This window comes from Equus asinus, chromosome 17 (assembly GCF_041296235.1).
Source record: "Equus asinus isolate D_3611 breed Donkey chromosome 17, EquAss-T2T_v2, whole genome shotgun sequence".
Classification (NCBI taxonomy): domain Eukaryota; kingdom Metazoa; phylum Chordata; class Mammalia; order Perissodactyla; family Equidae; genus Equus; species Equus asinus.
In genome coordinates this window covers 12,925,272-12,944,550 of record NC_091806.1, presented here as the reverse complement: position 1 = coordinate 12,944,550, position 19,279 = coordinate 12,925,272, and the positions used below count along the sequence as shown (strand labels likewise).

General features: G+C 37.9%; 2 protein-coding genes across 8 annotated transcripts in view; one reads left to right on the top strand and one right to left on the bottom strand.

Annotated features, from left to right (window-relative positions):
- The window catches only part of LOC123277871 (ubiquitin carboxyl-terminal hydrolase 25-like), a 96,037-nt gene that overhangs the window by 46,504 nt on the left and 30,254 nt on the right, over nucleotides 1-19,279 (top strand). For 2 of the 7 annotated variants that reach the window (XM_070487710.1, XM_044749900.2), the window contains 2 exons: nucleotides 655-700; nucleotides 1,892-7,278. In XM_070487710.1, coding sequence (XP_070343811.1) covers nucleotides 655-700; nucleotides 1,892-2,016 — 171 coding nt within the window. In that variant the 3' untranslated portion in view covers nucleotides 2,017-7,278. Of the gene's footprint in view, nucleotides 1-654; nucleotides 701-1,891; nucleotides 7,279-19,279 lie in introns of those variants that run through there. The other 5 variants (XM_070487714.1, XM_044749892.2, XM_070487713.1 and 2 more) reach the window with 3 other exon arrangements.
- LOC106843973 (olfactory receptor 4C3-like) lies at nucleotides 7,337-19,278 on the bottom strand. Its single transcript, XM_070487709.1, is given in 2 exon segments — nucleotides 7,337-9,567; nucleotides 9,569-19,278. Coding segments are annotated over 2 exon segments (906 nt in total). The 5' UTR covers nucleotides 9,634-19,278; the 3' UTR covers nucleotides 7,337-8,726.

Sequence of the window (19,279 nt, the reverse complement as noted above, 5' to 3'; positions counted from 1 at the left end):
CACAAAGACACAAAAAGATCAATGGAAAACACTATCTGTAATGTTGCCAGACAAGACACTTTTGGGAATTACCAGTCACTTTACAACAGTTTGGTTAACATGTATGTCTCACTAAGTGGGTTGATTCTGTAGATTTCTGCTGGTAATGATTTGAAATTCTTTCCCCTTTTCATGACTTCCATGTTGCCATGTTGAAGTTAGAATTTGTGAATTAAATCTATTAAGAATGATTAACCATATAGTCACCATCCATCAGTGCCATGGAGAGAGAAGAAACGACTCAGAAATTGAGTTTTCCTAAAACCTAAATTATCTTTCCTCATCTTTATTGAAGCTGAGAGACCATGATGCTGATTTCTGTCTTCAGAAATTTTTGAGGAAAAATATGTGCCTATCTTTTTTGGCAGGGCCTAGAGAAAAAAGAAAAATGAGGATAAAGTAATAAAATATCTTGCAATATTTTATAATAACAACATGTACTCACTCTTGACAATCTATGTAGAGATACTTCCAAAAAATATATATTCCTGTATATATTCAATATTTCCACTAGTTAGCAATGAAAACTTCAAGTTCACCTTAATTGATTAAACTATGCTAAAAGGGAAAATTGTATTATCCTGGGTGACCCTAACATTTTTCTCTTGTCAATAGGAAACTCCAGAAGACTTCCTGATTCATTTAATTCAATTTTTAAAATGTAAGTAGAATAATTATCTAATCCTGAATATCATTCCGTATGTGATGAAAGACCAACTGCACAGAAAATTCACTTAAGAAATATTGAGAATTTTTCAGGGAAATTTGCACCACTTACATGTCCACATTAAAAGATGTGGAAAGAGTGAACATTAAAAAGTCATGTGGAGGAGGCTGGCCCTGTGGCCGAGTGGTTAAGTTCGCGCAGTCCGCCGCAGGTGGCCCAGTGTTTCGTTGGTTCGAATCCTGGGCGCGGACATGGCACTGCTCATCAAACCACGCTGAGGCAGCACCCCACATGCCACAACTAGAAGGACCCACAATGAAGAATATATAACTATGTACCAGGGGGCTTTGGGGGAAAAAAGGAAAAATAAAATCTTTAAAAAAAAAAAAAAAAAGTCATGTGGAGCCACATACAACATCTGGGGCTGTTGAGTGAATACTGCTCAATGAGCCATTATAAAGTTAGTTCCTTGGCATTTTGAAGGGAAAATATTCCATCTGCAGTCCTGTAACTGTGTGTGCATGTGCATTCACTCGGCAGAAAGGAATAAAATCTCAGAGAACGCAGATATAGACATAGTAAGGCTTGGTACTTTCATATACAATACACAGTTGACTCTGAAAAGAACATTATATTCATGTACCTATAAATGCTCATGCCAATAGACAAGTATAACTTCAAAATAATTGTTATTGATAAAATTTGTCCCAAAAAGTTAAAGATAGCCATCTGTGAGAATTTTAGAGCCAGAAAATTTGGAAGTCAACCATCTGTCAATATTCATAATAACACTTTGCTTGTATTCTGGTGTTTGTAATGTATTCACTATTCAATTAGTATAAATAAAGAGAAATTTAACCTCCTTCTCTTACTCTTTACAACTATGTGCAAAATGGGATAGGTGAGTGGAAGGTGTAGCTCCATAAATCTCAAAGACCAGGATGATTGAACATTTTACTATTGAAGTAAAAATATCACTCAGAAATACTGCAGTCTTTCCAGATGGAACATGTGCTCACAACCCAAGCTGAATCAATGGAATAGATGACCAGTGTAACAGAAGTCATCCTGTTGGGTCTCACTCAGAATCCAGAACTGCAGAAAATTTAATTTTAATTTTAATTTTAATTTTCTGTGGTTTTAATCACCTGCTTGATCATATTGACAAGTAACCTTTTCTTCTAGGTCATCATCTTCATCAGCCCAGTTCTGGGTTCTCCTATGTACTCTTTTCTGTCCTGTTTGTCCATTTTAGATGGTTTCTACTCCTCTTCCGTAGCACCCAAAATGATCTTCGACTTGATATCTGAAAGAACACCATATCCTGCAATGGCTGCATGACTCAGCTCTTTGTGAACATTTCTTCGCTGGAACTGAGATCATCTTGTTAATTGTCATGGCCTATGACCACTAAGTAGCCATCTGTAAGCTCTTGCACTATATGACCAACATGAGCATAACTGTGTAGAGTTTCCTGGTGGGAATGCCTGGGGTTTTAGGATTTCTTCATGGAGGGATCCAGATTTTGTTCATCATCCACTGACCATTCTGTGGCCCTAATGTCAGTGACCATTTTATGTATGATTTAATAACCGTCCTGGAGCTGGCCTGCACAGACATTCACACTTTGGGGCCTCTGATTGCTGCCAACAGTGGGTCACTGTGTTCACTCACTTCTTCTATGCTGGTTGTTTCCTATGTCATCATCCTACATTCCCTTAAGACTCATAGTTCTCAAGGATGTTGAAAGCCCTGTCTACCTGTGCATGTCATGTCACTGCTGTCATCTTATTCTTTGTATGTTTTTCATTCCTGAAGACCCATGACCTCCTTGCCCACCAACAAAGATGTGACTGTGTTTTCCACCATAGTACTCCAATGTTGAATCCTTTTATCTACGCCTTCAGAAATGCAAAAGTGAAAAGTGTCATGAAGAAACTCTGGGGGAAAATAATAAAAACTGGAGATAAATAAATCCTGTGCTTGGAGTATTTAAACAAAAAAATCTAGTGATCTTCTGTAGATATTTATTCCCCTCCTTAGTAGGAACAGTCAATTATCCTGCCTGGATCAATTTTCTTCAGGAGCCCACATATTGTGGGCAGGACTGATATATCCATTAAAGTATAGGAGGAACAGTGCCCAGGGCCCATCATAGTTTTAGGAGTCCCAGAAATGCTTTAATTCCTTTTAAAATAGGAATGAAAAATGAATATACTCCAAATCGAACTTGGAGTATAGTCATCTTTATACCATTGCAATCACAAAATATAATTTTTTATGGAGAAAAGTACGCATGAGGACAAATCTATCAAAGGCCCACAAAAGTCATGATGTTGTCCTGGTTGTGGGTATGAAACTGATCAATAGAAATACCCCTGAACACTTTTTATACCCAGCACTACAGCTAGAATGTTTTATTTTAAAGGAGGAAAAATAACTATATGAATAAAGTAGAACAGTAGGGAAAGAGGTTTCAAGAAGTACTTTTATCAAAATATGATTTTTCTTATCTTCCTAAATTTGAAAGCTTTATGAATGTTCTTCCACCACAGCAATAGTCCTTTTTTACTTATTATAATCCAAAGAACAGAGCATTTGCATACCAAGGTACTTTTAAAAAATTACATCTCCACCATTCCTTGTAGCATACAATTTTTTACAAAAAGATTTAGAATCAGAATTGGCTGCTGCAAAAGAATAACAGTTGAGAAAGTCTGTAGGTTTAAGTTAGAAAATATCAGTACATTAAAGTCTTGTTTTAGACAGAAAAGAAAAGAGTCTGTAAACAAAACAGCTATGATAGAAAATTACCAGCTATGTAAGAACAAGTTTGTGTCATGGAACTGGACAACAGTGATCACAAACCTGGATTATAGAAAATAATCTGTATCAGGAATGTAATGAAATTCTAAGAGCTTTGGAAATAGAAGCCTTGAAGCCAGAGATAAAGAGCTTTGCATCAAACAGACTTGATTTGTCACCTTCTCTCCAGTTCTAAATAGCTTTATAAGTGTAAGCAAGTTGCTTCACCTCTCTACTTATTTTTTCATCTGTAAAAGGGGAATAGTATTACATCCTTCCTCAAATTGTAAGAATTAAATGACTTAAACTGAAAAAAGAGAGTCCACTGAAAAATAGTGGAGATTGTTCAGGTGGCTCATCATCTTCAGAGATGTCCCCAGAGCGTACAGTATGCTGGGGACTGCAGCTCCTGACAGAGGAGCCTAAGAACACTGCTATTGTCCTTCACTAACTATGATCACAGGAGGACCAAACATCTGCCCCAGCCTCACTTCACTTCAAAATATGTCATACATGCCATCCATTAACAAGTAGGAGCAGCATGATGGTGAGTTATTATCTGAGTAAGGAAACTTAATGGGGCCAATGATCAGTTCTCTGAACATTAAGAGCTAGCCCATCACCAGCTCCCTATTCTGGGATAAACATATCCCAAAAATAGGTATCCCTTAAATATCTCTGCAGTTACAAATGGAGGAGCTGATCGGAGCAACTGTGAGATGCCTGAGCAGAACTAATTTCAAAAGCTTTCACTAATGATGGGTCTTGTCCTGTCGGGTCCTCTGAAAGAAGAAGGAGAAGGGAAAGCCCAGTGCCAGAGACCAAAAAACCTTCCTCTGAATAGAGCTTGTGATTCCTGGGGAAGAGCTCAGAAACCCACCTTCAGGAGGAGATTTTTCACCCTGGGATTTGAAAATCATGTGATGCTGACATTTCTCGTGTTCTCGGGAGTTTATATCAGGTTAGATCTCACCATATAAAGGCCTTTAAAACAGAGATGTTTTGCCACAAATTCCTATGTGTGACCATCTTGTAAATATGCAAGCAACTATATGTTTAAAAAATCAAATTTATATTTTAAAGATCTAGTTGTAGCTCCCAAGAAACATAGAATGAAATAGGGCAATGTAAAAATAAGCAGGAGGAAGAGGAAGAGGAGGAAGACAGGTAATGTTTATTGAGCACTTCCTGTGAATAAAGTCTTGACCTAAGCACTCACTTCATATGTTTTGGAGGCAGCTAATTTCTGACCCTAATTTCTTTGTCTCCTTAACTTGTTTGAAATCCCAAACTATGGAACTTACCTCTGTCTAAAACATTTCATTATTGGGACACAATGGTGACTCTACCCACAGGATGGTATGAGCATCAATAAAACAATGATAGTATAAGTAATTATGACAGATTTTTTTATTTATTTAAGCGTTTACTATGTGCAAAGTGCTTTATATTTTTTCTGTTATTTAATTCTCACTGGAGCTCAATTAAGTGCAGTAATAAGGAAATTCTCCTTTCATAAATTAAGAAACCAAGGGATGGGGAAGTTAGTTACATTGCTCAAGATCAAATAGCTAAAATTTGGCTGAATCAAAATTCAAATCTGAGACCATCTGACCTAAACTCTTTGTGCTTTATGAAACCTATTTTGCAGCCTCTTAAAATAAAGACAAGAAGTTAAATTTCTTACCTTTCTCTCTAATCTGTGGAACTCTTCTTGAAACCCTTTGGTCTTCATTGTTTAAACCAGTTTCAAGGTGGACTTGCTTTCATAGAGGCCAGGCTGAAAAATGTATGAGTCTGCGAAGAACCAGCTACTGACTAGTCAGTAATTCATAAGTCCATGAATGTTTTGATTTCTACACAACAAGAAATCCTTTGAAATTATTTTCTTCCCCATCTGCACTCATTTGTACATAAAGTAGTCTGTGATTTACATAGTAATACTTTCCTCTGATAAATTTTTAAATTAGCAAATATGTTTTATGTGAATATGAGTTCGGCCTATTGTTGTCCATAAAAAACAACAACAACAAAAACTCCACTGGAGAGAGGGGAGTTCAAGAGAGGTGAAAAGCTATTTTTTTAAGTAGGTTACCAGTAGCCACATAACGATGAGCTGCAGAACAAAAATATCAAATACAGGTCTTCTCTTTTTACTCTGCAAGTATATTTTCAAAAGTACTTAAAATTCAGAGGCTGACATCATTTCTATCCTTTATTCTTCTGTTTCCCTTTTCCCACTGGAGGGAAGGAAACTAACATTTACTAAACACCTAACAACCTGTCAGACACTATGCTCTTCATATACGTTTTCCTTTCATAAGGGTATAAACTAAGGATTAAAATGCCCAATTTTGGCCAAGGAAACTGAAGATCAGATAAGTTTATCTGTCTAAGATGCCCTGTAAACTGAACAAAGAAAGAATTTGTAATCCAAAAGTAACTTTTAGGAAGGCAGAGGCTTAACCACGTTTATAGAAAAAGTTGAAAGAGGAGGTAGAGGAGAAAAAAAAGATGATGAGGACTAGAAGGACGTCTACCAAAATGTTGATGGTGATTACCTCTAGGTAGTGTGCTTATAGGTGAATTTACACACACACACACACACACACATCTCTATTTTCTTATTTATTACCCATCTTTATTTTTTTATTTTCTAAATTTTAAAATAAATATGTATTTTTGGGGAAAAATATTTTACATAGTCTCCAAAATGGAGAAACCATTACTTTTGTAAATGAGATTGGTAATAATTTTTAAATCATATAGAAAACTTCTGGTGATATTTACTCATGTGTTTATCATACCAGGTTGAAATTTTTCAAAAATAAGCAGCATTAACAAGCCAGTTGGCCCATTGTTAATCATGATTTGGACAACAAGAAATAAGGCCACACTAAGATCAGACCTTTATGCAATTTCATATTTTAACTGTACTAAAAACAAAGCTGCTTTTCAAATTTCAACTAAAGTAAGTAGGCTTTTCTAGGAAGTTTCTTTGATAAATTGTGGCAAGCTGGCAAAAAGGCTTTTTTTTGTCGCCTGAGCTAACAACTGTTGCCAATCTTGTTGGGTTTTTTCCTTCTCCTCTCCAAAGCCCCCAGTACATAGTTGTATATTCTAGTTGTGAGTGCATCTGGTTGTGATATATGGGACACCACCTCAGCGTGGTCTGATGAGCAGTTCCATGTCTGCACCCAGGATCCAAATCGGCAAAACCCCTGGCCTCAGAAGTGGAGCATTCAAACTTAATCATTCAGCCACAGGGCTGGCCCCCTGATAGGCTATTTTTTAGTAAGTCTCATCATGATTTCATATTTCTTAGTTGGTTGGAAAATTGGCTCAATTATACTTTTATTATCTAACAGCAGAAATAAATAGGTATAGAATTCAAGGTCTCAGTTATACCTACCTATTACTAATTAGACTAACAAAATGTGACAGTGAAAGAAGGCAAAATTTATTTTGTCTTATGCACCCCTATGTTCACTGCAGCACTATTCACAATAGCTAAGACATGGAAAAAATCCAAGTGCCCAACGACTGATGATTGGATAAAGAAGATGTGGTATATGTATATATATACAATGGAATACTACTCAGCCATAAAAAAAGACAAAATCATCCCATTTGCAATAGCAAGGAAGGACCTGGAGGGAATTAGGCTAAACAAAATAAGCCAATCTGAGAAAGACAAACACCAGATGATTTCACTCATAGGTGGAATATGAACAAATACATGGACAAAGAAAACAGTTCAGTGGTTACCAGGGGAAGGGAGATGGGGGGTGGGCACAGGGGGTGAAGGGGAACAGTTATGCGGTGACAGTCAAGAAATAATGTACAACTGAAATCTCACATTGATGTAAACCATTATGAAAATTTAAAAAATTTATTTTGCCTAAGAACTCTGTAGTTGTTATTTTTGATAGACATAGACGTTTGGAAGTAAAATAATTTCTTGATCTTCTGAATTTATTAGTTCTTGGAGACTAATTTTTGAATACATATATTCAATAAATTGCTTTTCATATTAATTTCCAATAGGCTTTTTCTTAGTGTAAAAATTAGATATGCTGCAACATGGTGAATTACAGATTATTTGTCAAACAAAGGATAAGTTTATTATATATCATGGGAGCCTATACTCTTAAAGGGTGAAGCCTTGGAAGGGATATGGTCAGAATTGTAAAACCAGGAAACAAATGGAATGAACATGGAAGTATGTTTCAGATTCCAGAACACTAGCATCCCTTGGAATTTGAAACAGAGTTAGGAAAAATACAAGGAAATATCATTTTGTATAATTGGCTAAAAAAATAAACCTTTCTACTCTAAGCTATATTTCAAACTTAGGAGAGAGAGAAAAGCAAAAGAAAACAGCCTCTGTGTGGAGGGTTAGGAAAGACTTGAGGTATGTATATAATAATTTCAAGTAAAACATATTGGGTGTATATGTGCAACACGCTGGGTTAAGATCTTTACGTAGATTATCTAATTTAATTCTCACAATAACACTGTAGACACCTTTTGTGCTCGTCTTTGTCTTTATTTTAAACAAAGGCAGCAGGGGCTTATAGAGTTTTGGTCATTTACTCAAGGTCATGCTATGAGTAAGCATGGGAAATAAGACTGAAGCTCAGGTTGATCTGTCTCCAGAACCCTCTCTGCCACAGTGTAGCAGCTATACCACTGAAGTCATAAAGGGTGATGAGAAGGGATAGAAGCCAGGCCTAGATGCACAGAGACTGCTATATATGGCTAAGCATGAAGTTATTTGCCTTAAGTTTCATTTTGCCTAATATTTCTACTACTCAATTAGTTATCACACAGACTCAAATCACATCAACATGAATTGCTATTTAAAGGTCTAGATGATGGATCAAAAATAACGAATTTTGAGTTTTGGTTTAGGTACTTCAAAGTTAGATAACATTGATTAACCAATTAACCACACCAGGAGACACAATTTTCTCATATCTAAAACAGGGATATAATCACATGCCGTATATATTTCATATATTTTTTATAATCAAATTATGCAATTCAAGTAAAAATTCTAAGTAAACCATAAAAGTCTTTGAAGATGAAGGAACGGATAAGGTAAAATAAGATGAAATATAATAATAGGGAAAACAAACATTGGTTTGCTCCACTTACAGAAATAAACTCATTTTTTTTCCTGCTTTACCACTTATCATCTACCTGCAATTTCTTACTGTGTGAAAAGCTTTCTCATGGCATTTTTTACCTCTTTGTTTCTCAGGGTATAAATGAGTGGATTCAACATAGGTGTCAAAATACCATAAAATACTGCCATGTTTTTGTCTATAGATAAAGTAGATGTTGGACGTATGTAAGTAAATACACAGGGCACAAAGAACAAGGCAACGACAGTGAAGTGGGCCCCACAGGTGGAGAGGGCTTTACGTCTCCCTTCTGCACTGTGGGACCTCAAGGAGTGCAGGATGACAATGTAGGAGGCAGCCAGCATGAGGAAGTTCAACAGGCAGATCACACCACTGTTGGTGACCACCAGCAGACCAATGACATATGTATTGGTACAGGTGAGTTCCAGCAAGGGGTGCAAGTCACAGACAAAGTGGTTGATCATGTTGGGCCCACAGAAGGGCAATTGACGGACCGGGAGGAGCTGAACCAATGAATGCAGGAAGCCCCCCAGCCAGGCCACCCCCACCAGCAGGGCACAGAGATGCCTCATCATGATGATAGTGTAGTGCAGGGGCTTGCAGATGGCCATGTAGCGGTCATAAGCCATCACTGTGAGCAGAATGATCTCAACACCTCCCAAAAAATGGGCTCCAAAGAGCTGAGCCATGCAGCCTTCATAAGAGATGGCTCTCCCCTCATACAAGGAGTCAGCAATGAGTTTGGGGGTCATAGAGGAAGAATAACAGATGTCAATAAAGGACAGGTTGCCCAGAAAAAAATACATGGGGGAAGCAAGTGTGTGACTGGAGGTGATGGTGACCACAATGAGCATGTTGCCACAAACTGTGACCACATAGATGATCAAAAAGACTACAAAGAGAACTCTGTATGTCTGGGTTCTGTGAGAGTCCTAGCATGAAAAATTCTGTGATATTGTGTGGTATTTCCATAGATTCCAAGAACGCTGAGAGTGCAGGTACAATATTTCCTATAAAGCCAAGAGAGAAACATAATTGTAACAGAATTTATTTCAGGGGTAAAAGGTTGTAGTTTCTCTCAGTTATAACCACTTCCCTTTGTCTCTCTTAATCATTTCTGTTCCAAAATTCCTGTACCAATTCATTCTGCTAACCACAAAAGATGAGCATATGTCTATTAATTTTAGCATCACTGGGTACCAAGTATCCAAGTTATTACAGGAAAATAATTTAGTTATCTGAATTTTAATTTCTTTTGTTACTACTGAAATTGAAAACTCAGAAGAGATTGATTTTCTAATTCAACTGGAGTGCATCTCTGACAATTTTTAGCACAGTTCCACATAAATACAATGGCACATGAGAGAGAAGATTCCCGTGTTGATCAGGAAGCTGCCCCCTTTTTCCCTCTCCAATCTTTAGTGCAGGATAAATACAACTCCTGCAAGTGACAAGTCTGATGGGGATCTTTTCAGAGTAAAACATTATGGCCAAGAGCATAGACAGCAGTAATAAGAGCAAACACCTGTGTAGCACTTGGTCTTAGCCAAGCACTGTCCTGGCTGCTTCACATACACCAATTCATTCAATCTTCACATCATCCCCATGGAGTAGATTGCTATTTTTGCCCTCATTTTGCAGAGGAAGAAAGTGAGACACGCATTTAGCAACTTACAGAAGGATATTTAGCTAATAAATGGCAGAGCTAGGCTTTGCACCCAGGAAGTCTTGCTAGAGAGTCCATAAGCTTTACTGTACTGTACTGTCACTTAAATTCATCTGGATTTGAATCCTTCCTCTGCCACTTATTGGCTGTGTAATCTTGGACAACTTCTCAAAGCCTTAATGTTCATATATATAAAACAAAAATAAGAGTACTCCCCCACCCTGAGATTGCAAAGAGAAGCAAATGAAAACAGTGCATGTCAAGTGTTTGTACAGAGCCTGGATGTGATAAACATTCAATAAATGGCATCTCTGATGTCGCCAACATCAACAGCTTGGGCAATAAACTCTTCCTGTGGCTTAAGGAGCCAAAGACCAAAGTGTATGCATCCAAGACTAAGGAGGCATTGATATGGGTATAATTTTATTATAAATATGAAAAATGCCCTAATACTGATCCCCACACAAAATATAAGAGAGTAGAGAAAATGCAATCAATATGAATAGTATACAGTTTAGCCAAATAATGAATTTATGTGTCCCAAAATAAAAATGTTAAGCTGGTTTATCTCTGTGATTCCAATTTGTGGGAATACAATATAAATTATTTGTTAAAAACTAGTAAAGAAAAGAAGTCTCCTTTTTGAGTTGTGCATGAGAAAATTATTTTGTGGAAAGCAGTGAGAAATTTAGTAAAATTATTCTACTATATCTTTATTTGAGTTGCATTTTTCTTTTATTTAATTTTTAAAATTATAGAAAACTTAACATTGACTGGATCTGAGGACACCAACAGGTCACCAGATGTTTTGTTTGTTTCTTTCTTTCTTTCTTAACATCATGGAATAGTGGACCTGAAAGAGTTCTTAAATGTCATCTAGGACAAATCCAAGCATAGCATCCAAATTTCGCTGTTTCACACTATTAAACTCCTGGATGAGATTTAAATTGTTTTTTACATTGAGGCAAAGCACAGATTGGGCAATTGCTACTGATTACAGAAATTCGTCTGAGCTGAAAGTTTCTTAGACTAGTACGGTGAAAACTCAAAAGGGAGTCATCCATTTACCAGCAGCTGAGAATTTCTTCCATTATCCATTTCCCTTTTATTTGCTGAAAAACTCCATGACACTTAAAATCATCTTTTCCAATTGTCTCCAGTTTAAAGATGGTGGATTTAAGACTCAGAGAGATTAGGTGCAGCAGATCCAAAGTCACATGGGTGATTCATGGCAGTGGTGAGGCTGGAACCCGGGCTGCTCATTGCTCCAGCCTGTGCCCTTCCATTAACTACTTTCTCTATTTTTGACAAGAAAAGCCCTGCTGCTGATATTAGGGAAGGTGTTAGAGAAGGAGTAGCTGGCTTGTGAGCTCTGAATTCTGCTAATACCTATCGCACAGTCTCAGAGAAAATCGTTCTCCTTCCACTGGAAGGAGTTATTTATAAGGTGGGAGTGATGACACAGGAATTATCAGTGCCATGTGCTTTCCATCTCTCCGAGGGAGGCTAATTCTATCCTCACAGGATCACTTGCCAAATCAGTGTTGGAATTAGCTTTTCCTTGTTCACAGGTTAAAACAATGTTGATGCCATCATTTAAGTATTCCCGCTGAATACAGTTTTGGTCTCAAGAGAGTGATTTCTATTCTCCCTCCTAGAAGTGCCCAGTGTCCTTCTAATGTCTAGAGAGAGGGTCCATAAATTGTCTTCTGTGTTATAGGCATGGATCCTAGGCTCTTTCATATACATTATCTCTTTCATCTCCCCCCATAAAGTGGAGAGAAAAGTACCACTGTCCTTTACCCATAACTCTACGTGTGGTGCGCTGGAAAATCAAGAAAATTAGAGTCAGAATGACCTGAATTGAAATTATACCTCCACTATTTCAATCATTCAATAAGTATGTTTTCAGAGCCCACCTAATGAAAGATAGTACTTTGCTAAGTGGCAGGAATACCACAGTGAATAAAATAGACATGTTCCCTGGTAGTACGGGGCTTATATTCTAAAAGTGGCAGTAGCCACCTCCAAAACAAATAGAACAATTACAAAATCAAATACATGGAATTCCTGGCTTCATATATTTTAAATATTTTTAATGCTGATAAATATTAACAGAGGTGTACATGTTTAATACTTATCAATATAAGCAGCAAATTTTCTCCATAAAATTTGTAACCATTTACATTCCCAACACTCTTGCCTGTCCAGCACGTGTGTACAGCAATTCTCCAGTACTGAATGAATCCTATTCTAAGCCTTCTCCAAACCTGTTCCCTGAGAACTTCTAGAAAACATCACAAAATAGGGAGCATTTAATCCACCACAAATTCATGTCATCGACTTCAAGAGGCCCATCAATATGGCCCAGCAATCCTACTATATTTCTTTAATCAAAGACATTGTCCCTATTCTCCTCAAAAACACTTAAAATCTTCAGTTTCCTCAGTTCTACTTACTGTACACACACTTTCCCAATTCTGGCTTACTGTTATACATTCCTCAAAACTAGGCTTAGATATCATCTGCACAAGGAAGATAATCTCTTCCTCCACCCTAGGCTAAATTATAAGAATTTCTACTGGGGCAGGCCCGGTGGCAGAGCGGTTAGGTTCGCACATTCTGCTTCGGCGGCCCGGGGTTCACCGGTTCACATCCTGGGTGTGGACATGGCACCACTTGGCAAGCCATGCTGTGGCAGGCATCCCACATATAAAGTAGAGGAAGATGGGCACGGATGTTAGCTCAGGGCCAGTCTTCCTCAGCAAAAAGAGGAGGATTGGCAACAGATGTTAGCTCAGGGCTCTTCTTCCTCAAAAAAAAAAAAAAAAAAGAATTTCTGCTGTATTCCTATAATGCACAGATTGCATCTCCATCCTAGCTCTTTGTACAGTCTATTGTACAGGTCTCCCTTCACACTCCCACCCTACACTTGGAGTATCTTGAAAGCAGCAATCCCTTGTGTTCATTATGCACATTGCCAGACCTAGAGCTGTGCTCAATAAGTATTTGTTGATTAATAAAAAACTATAACCAAAAACTATAGGAAACATACAACACCTGGATCTAAGGAGTTTGATGCGTTCTTATCAGAATTTTTATTATATTCTAACATGGCAGAGTGATAGAACCATTAGGATTCTTAACAGGTCATCTGGTCCATCCTTCTGCATCATCTGGTCTTCCTTCCCCTGCTTCAAATGATGTGTGTTAAATGGCTTGATAGGATTAAAGAAAATTCCTACAGGAAGAAAAAACTGCAGTGAGAAACTGTATGGTTTCATAATCTCTCACTGACTTAGAAATCTCCCACAATCCTAAGTGATCTGAACTCAAAACACAAATAAGAGATCTCATCCATTTATGGGCTACAGGGGACGTCTCGAACCATCACTTTCCATTTTCTTTGCTGGAAAGCCATTAAGAACAATGATTTTTCTGATAATCTGGTGCAAACATCTTTCATTTAAAAATGCTAACATTTTGACCTAGAAATACGAAGTAGCCAACCCAAGTCATAGAAGCTAAATTGTGGGAGATTGAACACAGACCCCATGTCTTCTGACTCCTCGCCTGTACCCGCCTCCTACACCTTAATGTATCTTCTCAGAATCCAAATTCCTCAGCCCATGGAGAGGATAAAGGGAACAGAAGGAAGAGAAGATTACGAGCTCTGGTTTTGCCAAGGTTGTAGATCAACAGATGCTCTAAAGAAAAGGGGGGAAAAGTTATTGCAAAGATAACTTATGATGATTACACAGTTTAAAAAAATTTAAAGGAGGAGAAAAAATTCCTCTTAGTACTGCCATCAAATAGAAAAACTTAGCAAGTTTTGAATGTATTTTTCTTCCATTCTTTCTTCCACATACATATTTTTGTTCATTTCTCACTTATACTTTTGAAATCATACCATATATTTAATATATTATCCTGATTAATATTATAATGTAAACATTTTCCATATCATTATAAACTCTTTAAAAGCATTGCTTTTAATGATTGTATATTATTCTGTCAAATAGATGTATCTAATCATGAGTCATTGTTTCAAATATCATGAAGAAGTTCATTGTGCATGAGTTATTTCTGGGTCCATAGGATAATTTCTCAGATGTATATACAGAAAAGAGGGGTATAGATATTATAAAGACCCTTGACATCTCTCACCAAAAGGGCAGTACCAATTTACATAGCTATCATCAATATGTAGTAGATTATTTCTTTCACCTTAGCCAGTAATGCATATTACTGGCCTCGTTTTTTTGGGGGGAGGGGTTTGCTAAATTTCATCTTTCTTTCTTTCATATTTGTTTGACCACTACTGATGTTAAACAACTTCCTATGTTTTTATATCCAACATATTCTTTCCTTTGGAATTTGTTAAAGCTATAAAGAGTAATTTAGAGCGAACTGAGGAGAAACTTAGTGGATGATCAATGTTTCCCAATTGCAGCCTCTTAGATGCCAACTCTTGCAATTTCTGGCCAAACCAGTTGTTGGAACTGGTAGAGAAAATTTTAAGTCCATCTAATTGGCCAGTTTGAACGTGTAACTCAGTACTTTATTGAGCACCATAACTGTTTCATCATTACAATGGAACTGAAAAGTAGGTTTTATTTTCCTCTTCATAGATGATGACATTACACATCACTGAAATCTCTTCTCATACCTGCTACGCCAATTCTAGTAAGCAGTAAAACAGAATTTGACCACAACTATATCCCATGTCAAACCCACACACTTTTCATTGCATTATTCTGTTAGGTTAGTCAAACTGCCTGAGAATTTCATAATTCTTTCTTTCCTAAGCAGCACAGTTTGCTGGAAATAGTGCCTGACTGGGAGTCAGGAAGTCTGGGTTCTAGTTCCGACTCTGCCAAAAGGTAACTATGAAACTTTTGGAAATTCACTTCGTCTTTCTGAGCCACAGTATTCACATCTGTAAAGTGAGGAAAGCTGGAGGTAGAGAAAATGTTATCAGCTATAACTCACTGGGTCTATTAGTGAGCTAAACTTTTTCCTTGCATTTGTGAGCCACTCCTCTTGTTTCACAACCTCACCATAATCCGAGACCTGGGTTTAATCTCAGCCTTGGCACTTATGGTATGACCTTGAGCAGGTTTTTAACCTATTTATGCCTCAGTTTCCTCTTCTGTGTTTTAGATAAAGGAATGTAATCTGTTGTCACTTTTTTCCCTAGTTATCCCCACAGAAATGATCCTCAGGGGCCTCTCTGGTCCAGATCACTCATTGAAGACAGTGGCCACCAACCCACTGATTTTGGCCTGGGTGTCTCCAAAGTTAGTTACCTTAGTAGTTGCAAGTCTGAAAGAAGGATTCTAAACATTCTGCATGCACCTTGAAAGATGAGCTACAGAAAACCATGAAGAGAATATCACATTCAAATTATTTTTCAGCCAAATGAAGTTGGAGTTCATCCACAGCTCCCTGGATTCACTGTAGATTTGGAAGGCCAACCCACAATTAGTGTGCTCAAAAATACCTTCCCCTGGTAGATGGGAAGAAAATGGACCTAGCTACAACTTTAACACTCAGAGAATTCATCTTCCATGTTCCACGTTCTTTGCAGACATATCAACCTAAAGCACAGGAAAAAGCTAACAGATCAGGACAATGCATTAGGGCTCCAAACATGCAATTCAGTCTCCTGGTTGTATCACAGTATCTTGGTCATGAGGAGACACATTTTAGGTAGTCCACCAACCCAGGAAAACTATAACCTTAGGTTGGAGTTTCAAGAGAATTTCTTCTAAATCAGGAAAGCCTCATTCATCCAGCCAAGATTTAGTATCAAATGTTATTCTGTGGTTGGTTGTGGAAAAATTTTGTGACTTAGGTGACAGAGAAAAGTCTCACTAAAAGAATGGTGGGAACAGAAGCATTACCTGCAAACAAGAGCTTCTGGAGAGGAGGAGTCAGAAAGAGAACAGGAAAGGAATAGAGATATTTTTTTCTTAGAGTGAAAACAAACATGTATTGATAGTTAATCCATTTCAGGCTCTGTGATAAGCTCTTTACATATGTTATCTCATTCAATCTCCACAATAATCCTAAAAAGATGAGTGCTATCTTTACACTGAAGAAATTGTATCAAAGAGAGGATAAGCAGCACACTCAAGCTTGCTTCCCACCACCAGGAAGTGGCCCAGATGGGATTTTAATTGAAGCCATTTGAATACACATCAGGGATTTGAAAATGAATGATCCTGAAGTACCAATTGGTCAGTTGTGGTAGGCTGGGGATAACAGTTAGACAGATTCCACCCAACAGAAGTGGATACTCACTTTGGGTAAATAGGAGATTTAGGGGCCAAGATGTCATTAAATCACAACATACATAGCTAGGACCCAAGGCCCAAAGATGAATTACATTGGGGAATTCAATCCAAAGAACCCAAGAGCATTCTGTCCTCTTTTAAGAACCTGGATGGAGAAGCACAGGTGTTCACCCTCAGCTGCCCTTTAGGCTTTGCTGTAGAAAGGACTGAAGCTTAGGGTAAAACACAAAAACAAAATTAAAAAAAAAAAACAGGGCCAGCATCACAGCATAGTGGTTAAGTTTGGCATGTACCACTTTGGTGGCCCAGGTTCACAGGTTCGGATCCCAGGTGCAAACCTACACCACTCATCAGCCATGCTGCAGCAGTGATCCATGTACAATATAAAGGAAGATTGGCACAGATGTTAGCTCAGGGAAAATCTTCCTCAACAACAACAACAAAAATCTACTCTGGCATTCTAACAGATATGAGTGATCCAGTGAATATTTTTTATTCCAAAAAGAAAGAAAATATTGCAGTGTTAATCCAGAAAAGGAGCTTTAAAATCTCTGATCATGGTCTTTACAACCCTGGTCCCTTCTTGATGAGTTTTCATACTGATAGAGTCCCATACGCTCAGTAGATCAGCAAATAACACTTCCTCGAATAAAATCAAGTCATATTAAAATAGAGTTAGATGTGGGAAAGAGTAATTACAACTTCTCCACTCATGAGAGTCACCATTTTACTTTTATTGTTTTAGATTTTATTACATATTACTAAGCAAAGCAGCTTAGCTCGTCTTTGCCCAACTTCTCTCCAGAGACTTAGGACCTTGCCTCTCTAAAAATCAAATGGTTAGGAAAATGTTCACCTAAAAAACAGTAGTACTCACCTTAAAGATGAATTCTGCCGTCACCCTTAGTATGTTGAAAGACTCGTGTCATTTTTTTGAAGTGTGAATACAAAAATCTTCTGAAATTTTCCCTTCACCTACCTTATCTACCTTCCCCAGAGCACCCAGTGGCCCTCCTCCCTCTGTGGCTTTTTCAGCATCCCTACTCTCAAATGCTGTTCTGTAAGTCTTGGCTCTAAACTTTAGCATGCTATCTCATGGTGTCACCTGCTTCATGCATCTGTCTATTTCCTCTTCCTTTTGGTCATTTATTATCCAGCGTGTACATAAGAGAACTGTAAAAATGAAATACTAGGCAACCTATTAAATTTTTCTTGAAATTATGGACTGTAAAGTCTGACAAGGACATTAAAAGCTTATAAAGATATAACCTCTCATTTTAACAAAAAGAAAATAGCAACTGAGAAAAGTTAATGGAAGAGCGGGGAAAATGGTGGAAATCAAGAGCTGGAATTCATCACAGAAGATCTACAACCTTGACCCTCAGTCTATCTATTCATCCTTCCATCCAAGAGGAACTGACACCTTTCAGCTGGGCATTGTGCACAGTGGGATTTGGGATTAAGGAGGGTCAAATAAAACGCACGCGCGCACACACACACACACACACACACACACTCTGTGGCTCCTTATCTCATGGCATGGTCAATCGAGTAGGTATGACTTATTTTGGGGATGTAATTTGGGATCATGAAGCTTCCTCAGTACTTCCAACAACAGAACCCAGAGACAGCCTAGAACTGAAGACTGTTATTAGCAAGAATTGTGCTTTTTCTTACTTATGCATTAAATTTTGAAAGGATTTTTTCATCCATTAACACCTTTGTTTGTCAAAATGTTGTATACGAGGCAGATAAGATATGATTGTTACCATCTTACATTCGTTTTTTTTTTATATTTTTATTTTTTTTATTCATTTATTTTGTAATGCAGTGCTGCTCCGCTAACCACTCATCCAGCTCAGGGGTCACAAGTTTGCTCAGTTCAGAAACACCCCTGAGTAGAGTTGTGATCTTCCTCCATCACTAACCAGGAGCTGTGCAGAGTTCATCCTCTGGGCTCCAAGTAGCTGGGGGCATTGTGGGGAGTTGTCCACAGGGTAACCAGGATGGTGATCAGTGCAGTACCAAGGTACAGCACAGCAAGGGCTCTTCCCAGGACAGCTTTTGATCCCAGGATTAGTGCTCCTCAGAATGTTCCATTCATCCAGCTCTTCCTAGATGTCCCCATCCATACTTATTCCATTTCTCATTTTCTTGGATAAATTCATTAGAAACCCTATCTATTAGCCCCCTGTATTAATTGACATGGGTTAGAGATGCTGTTATACACAAAAGAGCCCAAAATCTCATTGGCTTAATCCCAATAAAAGTGTTTATTTCTCATTCATTCTAAGGTCAATGAAGATTTGGCCCATCTGGCAGGTCTTGTGAGCAGCTCCTCACTAAGCTGTGAGTCATAGATATAGGTTCATTCCATCTTGTGATGCCTCCAGTCTCCTGGGGCTTCAGGATCATCTACTGAGTCATCAGCACCCAGCTAATCAATGACCAAAGACTTTAAGGATTACTGGGGACATTTTATGCACCAAACCTAAACTGGGGTACATCATTTCCAGTCATTAGTGACAAGAACTCACAGGGATATAAGGGGGCTAGGAAATGCAGTCTGTATGCCCAGAAGAAAAACATAAAATGATCTGATAAACACATTGCATTGTTTGAACAATATTTCCCCATTTGTTAGCCTCTTTCC